We start from the raw sequence: 9,329 nt of genomic DNA, 5'->3' as shown, positions 1-9,329 counted from the left end.
AGTAAATTGCTTCATTTTTTAAAAAATAAGGGGGTAAATTGTTACATTTTAAAAAATACAGAGGGATAAATTGCTATTTTATTTTCTATGAGGGGGTTGTTTGCCTATTTTTCGTCACACAGATAGGTAAATTGCAATTTACTCGGGATTAAAATATCTATATGTAGTATAAACAAATATTTCTTTAATAGAACCTAAGCTCTGATACCATTTTCAAGCCATGATATTTCATCTGCGAGAAAATCAAACTTAATGGACTAAAAATGATATTATCAAAAGATAGGTATGGTCTTGAAATTGTCAATTTAGAAACTAAAAATTATAACTTTCATAAACTACAGTATCAATTTTGCCGGTTCTTCTATTATATGGGACTAAATCAGGATATTTTAGAAAATATGGCACCGAAATCACAAAGTGCCACATAGTACAGTACCAATTTTGCATTTATCCACAAATTGTAGGTTCTATGGTCATTTCTTTTCTCTCTTCCCAGTTTAACTGAATTTTGTTAAAAAAATTAATCAAAAAACCAATATAAATTAGTGTAAGAATCAAATAATTGACTTAATTCTGTAGCAAAAGCAGTAATATTATCAACTACCAAGTAGCTACACCAGAAAATGGATTTAACTTCTTCAATCCAACCACTAGGAACATAGCCTATCTACAGGACAAGCAACATTTTATGATGCACATCTATCAGAAGACAACTGCTGAAGGAGAAACCTGAACAAATCTCTATCTCCCTCCTATGAACTTCACTAGGATTCTTGTTCACGGCCCGTAGATCATCCCTGAATGATCATCTGCTTCGTTCAATTTCGTTTCTTGAACGATGAACGCTGAGCAAGGCTTTGAACATATGCTTACTTCTTTTGGTATAAGATTGAATCTCTCTTTCCCTGTTTGTCATCCCAGGTCTTGTGAACACTGAGATTGCTCTCCGAGGCTCTGATGGGCTCTGTAGCTATTGGAAGGAGAAGTTTCTTATATTAGTATTCGAATCAATGAATGGTAACAAGAGCAGTTGCTCTGTTTCTTTCTTAATAATCACTGAAAAGTAATAATGTTGAGCACCGTTGCGTACCCGTTGTTTACTGTCAGCGGGGCTGGGAGAGACTGATCTATTAGCAACTGATCCTGACCTCATGAGGGGGAAACGCAGCGGTGAAACTGAGCGCATCCCTGTTCAGATGGACGAACTTTTAATGTGAAAAATGAACCTGACTATTCTGCTTGAGTACAATTGTTAAAGGAATCGTTGGTCTCAGCTTGTTTGAAGTTTTATTGATATCTCAACTTCGCAAAAGAATCCTATGTATGTAGGAATATAGAATATAACAGAATGCTTGCAATAAAACAGAAGTTAACCCAATCTATACATGGGGTATGTATCACTCTTTTTCCCCTGTTTGGTTATAGAATGGGAAAACAGGGGTAACACCCTACAAACCCGCTAGCAAGGATCATACAGTGCCTAGAGTCTCTATAGCTGACCGGCAATCACCAAGAACCAAAGGTTAAAAATGTGGGAATCAACAGATATAAGTAATGACGTATGGTTAGCCCTACGAAACATTTGGTGTGACAGTTTTAATTCCTAAACCACTACACCACAAATGTGACAACAAGCTATCTTAAACCATTGGACCACAACATTTGGTGTGATGACATTAGATTCTAGACCACTAGACCACAATGTTTGGTGCATGGTGGATATTTATATCTCTGCTATTGCATATGAACATGAATAGACTGCAGTGAGTGAGATACTAGGTGTGTGAAGTATGACAACACTGTAGATCTATGAAACAAAGAGAAAAAAGAGTAGATGTGCTAATCAAAACAAGTGATTCAAAAACAATTTCTCAAAATTATACCTGAGTTACCACCCTCTTCATGTTAGAGTAAGAATCGTTAAATTGAGTATTTACATTTGAAAATTAGACAATATGCACTACATACTAACTTGCTTCTTTGTTAGATGTGACCCTTGTGAAAGAAAAGTTGGGAGGATTTGGAGATGATTCACTTGAAGAAATCCTTGATTGTCCCTTTCTGCATTAGCAAGTCACGTATTAAGGTAGATTCATGTGATAGCGCTGAGGCAAAGATCAGAATGCATTTTTTTCTCATTCAGCATGTACCGTGACAATGGTGGTGTTGACATTACTCTTGCTGGTTGAAAAGCTTTAGCAAATGGATTATCTGCAGAAGAATAAGTTAGTTTACTGTCAGTGTCAAGTTAGGAATTAGATATCTAGTACTTAGTTTAACGTGTCAATTTGATATATAATACTCATGTGTTCAACTTCATTCAAGCAAATTATACATTTCTTTTATTCATGATGCTGAAAAACTGAATTTATCCACATTTACTTGAAGATGAAAATACCCCTTGGGGATAAAAATTTAGAAGGAATAAACACACATCCTTGTGTTCCCATCACATGAACAGAAGCTCCTAGAGTCGGTCTACTGGTTTATCAGTTTTGGAAGTTACTGTAGACAGTGCAGAACTTAGAGAAGGGATTCTGTTAAAAGAATAGGGTTTGAGTTTTCTGGTCTGAAATTTTACTGGATTTTCAACTCCGGTGCACCAAACGATCACCTAGTCTAACACTACACTAGGCATAAAATGATATATTCACAGTAACAAATATAAGAACGTAGAAGATATCCATGAATGTTAATCACACAAGAATTTAGGGGGACATAAAGAATTGTAGCTTCGTTTTACCTTTCTTAGTTGGGTGCATGTCATACTGCGGACATGAGATGCAATTTCTGTACATTAACTTTGTTTTAACAAACTGAAAAGTGTCAGCACCTGGAAGAAGAAACGTTCCCAGTAAGCAGCTGAATTCAGATATTACTTCAGAATAATACTTCTGATGATTGTAGAAAATAGAAAAGGAGGAGGAAAGAGCATAATTGCCTGGAACAATGTACCGCTTATGGTGCTTGGGAGTTTCTATCATCAATGAATGTTGCGTTATGCCTCTCAAGTCGATAAACCGATGGGACGTCTTTAATCTCTACAGCATGAAATTTTTGTTTATATCCAGTGTTTTTCGACATTATAAAGGCCATATCTAAGTTTGTCTCTCAAGTTATTGACGAGTTAAAAAGAAAACAGCGTTGGAAGTCCAAAACAGGCTCTTTCGAGCTTCCCCTCAAATCTAAACATCTACTTGTTCTAACATCAGAGCACACTGGTTTATGATTGCTACCTGTTCAATGCAAGAAAATCTAATCTTTGTTGCAGAGAGTTCATTAGCTTTTTCATCCAGGAATCTGTTGAGTTTATCAGCCACGGATCCCAAATGGTCCACTGTACTTACAAGAGCTTTAGCGACATAATCTTTCGACGACTCTATCACACTGCAACAACACATGATTATGAAATGCAGAACCAATACGATTTAGAAACGCAAGACCACAGAAAACTCACTTAAGAAAAAAAAAAACCCACAAACAGGATCAATGACCAGAGTTTCATACAGTTGTTTGTGGTCATTCTTGCCATAGGATGACTCAAAATACTCTGCTGCTGAATAAAGCTGTTTCCTCAGATTCTTCAAATCCTAAAAAACCAAAGGCATATGTTTATGAAGTACCAAAAACAAGAAGATACAATGGGAAATAGAGTAGCACCTTCAAGCTATCTGCAAAGTGCAAGCTGTTTTGCATGAAGATTTCATCATAGTTTGAAGCCTTCTGAGAGGGAGTAATTGTATCACTCCCCATTCTTGTTCAAGAATTACTACTCCTATTCTCTATTTGGGCAGTTCTGAAACCAAAACCACTTTGAATCAACAGCCCATACCCACAAAATAATTAAAGAAAAAGGGAGTAATGGAACATCAACCAGAAAATTTATTTGAAATTCTGAAAACTACCTAATCAACAAACACAACTGAGGAAAACATCAATATAAAAGAAAGTAAGATCTCTTCAAAGAACACATCAATACCATATTTACTCACCATTTCAGCACCCTAGAAGGACTAACTTTTTCCATAGTAATTTAATGAACTTTGCAGGGAAAAAAGAAGCTATAAATGATGTGAGAGAAGTGCAGAGACCTGATTATTGGGCACAGCTACAACAAGTTGATATCATCAAGGCAAATTATACACACACAAGTCTTTAAACGGCAAAAGACAAAGGGCTGATGCAGCCTGCAGGAATCAAAACGGAGGTGGGCTACTGAACTTGATTTAAAGCAGCTATATGGCCTGTGGAAACTGAAAAGGAAGAAGAGATGAATGAGCAACAGGTATGGAGACAATGGCATGGACTAGACAGGGCTGTGGGGTTGCAAGAATCTTGAGGCGTTCGTCATGAGAGGCAAAAAAGTCACAGGCACAGACTAATAAACACGAAAAAAGAGTTGTAATAGCAGAGAGAGCATATGATTAGTTTGGGACAAATTCATCAGCCCAGGAACACGGTTTTAAATGCATTTCTCACAGTGGATTTTCGAAAATTCAAGATTTAATTCATTACTTTTTGAGTAGCATGACCCTTCTATATAACATTTGAAGCCAATATAATTCGGATCCGCAATTTCATCCCATAATTTATTGCTCATTGATTCTATTAATTGGCCTAATTTAAAAAGTTAGGTGACTTGATTCATAATATATATACATATATTTATGTATACATACATAATAATAATATAGCATAAATTACAGCTATCTGAAATTTGGTATAATTAGGAATATTATTTTCTTGTTTAAAAAATTATAAATACACCACTCAAATGAAAAATAATTATGTAGTTCTTAGACGGTGAGGTAAATATTATTACTTCATCTTTGATTTTTTTTTAGAAAAACATATATGAAAAAATATAAAAAAAAATTAGGTTGGGTAAAATAAATAATCTATTGAAAATATTAATTCATAAAATATTTTATAAAAGTATATCAAATTAAAATTCATAATTGAGAAGGACATCTTGGATGGTTTACTACAAAATTGGATGAGAATATTATTGGAAGAACATTAAAATCAGAGTATTTATAATTTTACATACCATAAAAAAGTATTCATAATTATTCCAAATTTTAAGGGAGGTGGTTGTAATATACCCTATTAATATATTCTATACCAATTAATTAAGTTAAAAGAAAAAAAATAAAGTAGACATAAAATAAATATACAATTCAATTGGACGAAAGTAAATACATAATCTCAAAATAATATTAGTGAATAGAAATCAAAATAAAAACAGTTCAAATTAAGTATTTCAGTTAATAAAATCATAATCAAATCATTTTTCTACTGATTATCGAACAAAATCATTTTTCTACCGATTAATTAATCTACCTATTTTTATGAAAATTGAAGTAATTAACCCTTTGAATTGATGACAATTCATGTCACCTCATGCGCAAAAGCTAATTAATTTTATTTTCATGGTTAGTTCTTATTTTAATCCCAAACTTTTCAACGTGAATTTGAGGAAGAAAACTCAAATATTTTTATTAATTTACCAATGGGTTCAACTTGATTTTAGAACAAAGAGTATACTTTGGCCATCAATTTGTAAAGCAAAAATAATAAAATTCATATTTTAAACATCCAGAAAAACACAAGAGAAAGAAAGATAGAAAAACTATACAAAGAGAAAATGTATTTTTAGTCCGATAAGTTAGGGGTTGGCAGTTTTCGTATATTCAAATTAAAATTTATATTTTGGTGTTGTAATTTTAAAATTGGTAGATTGGTCGAAAAATTCCACATCATCAGGCATATCGGCACTTAAATTACGATATTCGGTGAGTTTGATGACATATAGAATAATTTTTTATTGTAATTTTAATCTTATATATTTAAGGGATTAACAATTTTGGTTCTCTAATTTTTGATGTAGCGATTTGAATCCTTTATCTTTCAAAATAGTAGAGGTTTTTTGGTCCTTAAGCCCAAATAGCATTCATTTTGCCATTTCTGATAAAAACTCAATGGTCATATCACATGCTTTTAATCAAATTCGATTCTAAATAAATTTAAGTCTCAATAAACTTCATAGCTAGGTTTAACTGTCTTGCCATCAGGTATTCTAAGCCCTTAGTTTTACAAACTTCTTTCAACCATACTACTGCAAAAGATGGTTCATATATACTTGGCTCATTCAGCAATAAATAACAACAAATACGGTGAAACGTCTATAATCCATCGAAATTCATGTAGCACACCAGCAAGGGAGAGATCTCGTCCATCTTTTGTTCAAGAGTTCTATTTTCATAGGTATTTAGATTAACCTATATCTATAGTCTTGAACTACCATTTGGATCTCTCTTAAATCTTGAGAGAGCTTTTAAGTATCCGACTTGAGTTATTTCCAATCAGTTCTTTTTATCATAATATTAAGAACTGTAGTGTTTTAGAAATTTGCCTGATCAATCTCTTCTCATTGATATTCTATCTCGGTTATTGGTGTATTATAGATGTCTAATCGTATTTATTAAATGAGGCGTAAAAAATTAAAAATTTATGTAATTTTCTTTCCGTTAACGTGAATATTTTTCTTTCAAACTCTAACGAGAAGGGATTAGATGTAAACAGAGAATTTTTAAAAGGGATGTAAGTATAATTTCAATATTTTTTTAAAAAAATATAATTTTACATTTTAAAGGGACTAAATGCAATTAACCTTAAAATTTTATAAACTTGTGCTCCAGACAAAGAAAAGTGACAATGACTACTTTACATGTGAGAGCATCACTAGAAACAAAGAAAGAAAAGAGCTGTTGTGCATGTGAATTATGGTATTGGATGAGGCAGCTACCCAATAATTGAAATGGAGATATTGATAGAGATGCGGCAGAAACAACCAAAGATTACAAGGGTCAATGATAACCAGTGTGCATCATTGCACCAATCCATTATGACGTCTTATCTAAGCTTACTTATATATGCACTTGTTCTATGTTGGGTAAATTGCAATTTTTTGTCCGCAAGTAGATTTGTTTTCAATCTTGGTTCTATCTGTAGTGTAGATGATTCATATATATTACATCTTATATGTATATTTTTTTCCCAATTTCGGGACGCAAGAGGAACATCATTAAATAGTTAAAGTCAGATACTTTTTCTTTAGTTGGGTGCAAATTTAGAGAGAAAATATTCGAATAAATGAAAATTTGGTGGGAAAGGCTTAATTCTTCTTCCTCCAGTATAAATAGCAGATTCGTTTTCTTCTATGTTCCATTTAGTAGGAAAAAAGTGTAAACATGGCTGCAAAAGGGAGAAATTTCTTGTCACTGTGGAAGGGTTGCAAGTTTGAGAATCTCATACCGACAACTTAGGTAGGAGGTTTTTCGGGTGTTTGAAATAAAGAAATGGATGTGGTTTTTTTGCTTGGGAAGGCCACAACCATTTTTTTTTTTCGAGCTCCCCAAAAACTTCCTACCTGAGTTGTAATTGGACAAAATTAAAAGAAGGTTCACTTATGAGACCAAAAATTTAATTTATTCTTGTATGTTCATATCTATATACCTGTCGTTAATTTTTAGTGTCCATAATTGGGTGTTTAATTTTTTTTGGCCTATCATTTTTTTATTTTTAATACGTTATTAATTTTTCATTTCTCAGTCTTCTCAACTACTATGATTTTTTTTATTCTCTCACTTATTTTTAATATTTTTTCATAACTTTTTTCTATTATTTTAATATTATTTATTTATTTAATTAAATATATATTTTAAAAATAATAATAATTTTTTAAAATTTAAAATTAATTATCGTGTGTCACATAAACCCGTGTGTTCTAATTGCTAGCTCATTCTTGTTAGTTTCGACAACAAAACTATTAAATGTTGGCAACAAACTAAATAATATTTGGTACATAAATAGCATATTATAGGTCATGGGTTCGAACCCCATTATGTGTGTGGGATGCTATTCTACTGTATAGTAGGTGTTGGCTATTATAATAGTAAATTTTGTTTGTGTTTTATTTATCTAATATTATTAATGAGAGTACACTTATTATAATTACTTTGTTATGTATTAATATTTGACAAAAATAATTATAATTAAATTATTTTATTTAATAATAATTCATTGCTTAAAAAATTAGAAATAGCAGCCGGAATGGAATTTTTTTGGGTTTTGTTTTTTCAATTGAAGAGGACAAATAAAATGTCAATTAAAAAGGAATGATTGCAATTAATTGGGTAGCTCAAAATTCTACATCAGGCAGTTGAATTTTATTTAATAGGACATATCAGCTATATTAGACTGATAAACACATTTCAACCGCTATTACTGAAATTTTAGTAATGAAGTATACGTGGATTATTTTCTCATCCTGTGGTTTACATGGACGCAGCGAAATGCTGCAAAATATCGTGAGGTATAATTTACGATCATTAGTATTATATTTGAGGTTTAGCACTATTTCCGCACACTATATGCAGCACGGATCTTGACGAGCACACAGTGGAAGGGTGATTTTGCACCGGGCTTCCTTGGGTCCCTAGAGTGGTGCATTGGAGTACCCTCTTTCTGGCTTGGTTCAAACTTAACTCGAACAGGTCCTCGCTCGGGAACTCCGCGCTAACAAGAGTAGCAAGCATTATTTGGGATGCGGTTGGACAGGTGCAACTTGCATACCAGTTCGCTTTGGGCACAACCACTAGTGTGATTTCAGAGCTTACTTCTGTTTGGCATGGTTTGGAGCTTGCTCTGACACACGGTTTAGCCCCCACAATGGTTGAGGTGGATGCAATTGTAGTTCTCTAACTATTACAGTCTCGAGCGTCTCGGAAGTGGAAGGTGCAACATTTGATCATGCGCATTGCGCAGCTCCAACATGCATTAGGATCGGTTGTTCGATATATTTTTCGGGAGGCAAATGGAGCGGCAGATCTTCTTGCAAAGGAGGCCGCCGCTTCCCCATAATTGAACCAGATTTTGTTTCAGGAGGATATTACGAGAGTACTACGAGACGTTGTCCAACTTGACAGATTGGGCGCTCCCTACCTTCGCCAGTAATAAGCTTGTGTGACACTTTAGAATTGTCTTCTGGTCGAGTATTGGGAATTGACGGAGAGCGCTAAGCGGTAGGTCCGGCCGACGCAAACGAGGGTGGGCACTGTATTGGGTAAAGGTGTTTCTTTTATTTTCTTAACTAGGATAGACCTTGTTTTTTGTATTGATCACTGAAGTTGCAAATAGATTAGGAATTCCGACAATAAAGGGAGTAAGTACTCCTTGTTTACTACTTTTCAATTGTACACCAGCTTCTTACTCTAAAAATGAAGAAAGACTTGTCGGAAATCGCCTTGGTCCAACCAAGAAAGGCA

The 9,329-nt window shown here is 33.6% G+C and overlaps 1 protein-coding gene across 2 annotated transcripts; it reads right to left on the bottom strand.

Annotated features, from left to right (window-relative positions):
• Positions 1-542: 542 nt before the first annotated feature.
• Positions 543-4,495, bottom strand: LOC105156022 (protein ABIL2). 2 transcript variants are annotated; one of them, XM_011072044.3, is made up of 10 exons: positions 3,993-4,495; positions 3,661-3,796; positions 3,508-3,590; positions 3,237-3,387; positions 2,942-3,041; positions 2,744-2,833; positions 2,151-2,211; positions 1,973-2,061; positions 1,091-1,188; positions 543-970 (listed from the first exon to the last, which is right to left on the bottom strand). In XM_011072044.3, exons 2-10 carry the CDS (start codon positions 3,751-3,753, stop codon positions 806-808), a joined length of 930 nt encoding a protein of 309 aa, XP_011070346.2. In that variant the 5' UTR covers positions 3,754-3,796; positions 3,993-4,495; the 3' UTR covers positions 543-805. The 2 variants fall into 2 exon arrangements, with proteins under 2 accessions (XP_011070346.2, XP_011070345.2); XM_011072043.3 differs by having other exon boundaries at positions 4,092-4,494.
• Between the last annotated feature and the right edge of the window lie 4,834 nt (positions 4,496-9,329).

This window comes from Sesamum indicum, linkage group LG2 (assembly GCF_026168435.1).
Source record: "Sesamum indicum cultivar Baizhima isolate 11 linkage group LG2, ASM2616843v1, whole genome shotgun sequence".
NCBI lineage: Eukaryota > Viridiplantae > Streptophyta > Magnoliopsida > Lamiales > Pedaliaceae > Sesamum > Sesamum indicum.
The sequence above is the reverse complement of the archived record's forward strand: the minus strand, read 5'-3'. Positions and strand labels throughout refer to the sequence as shown.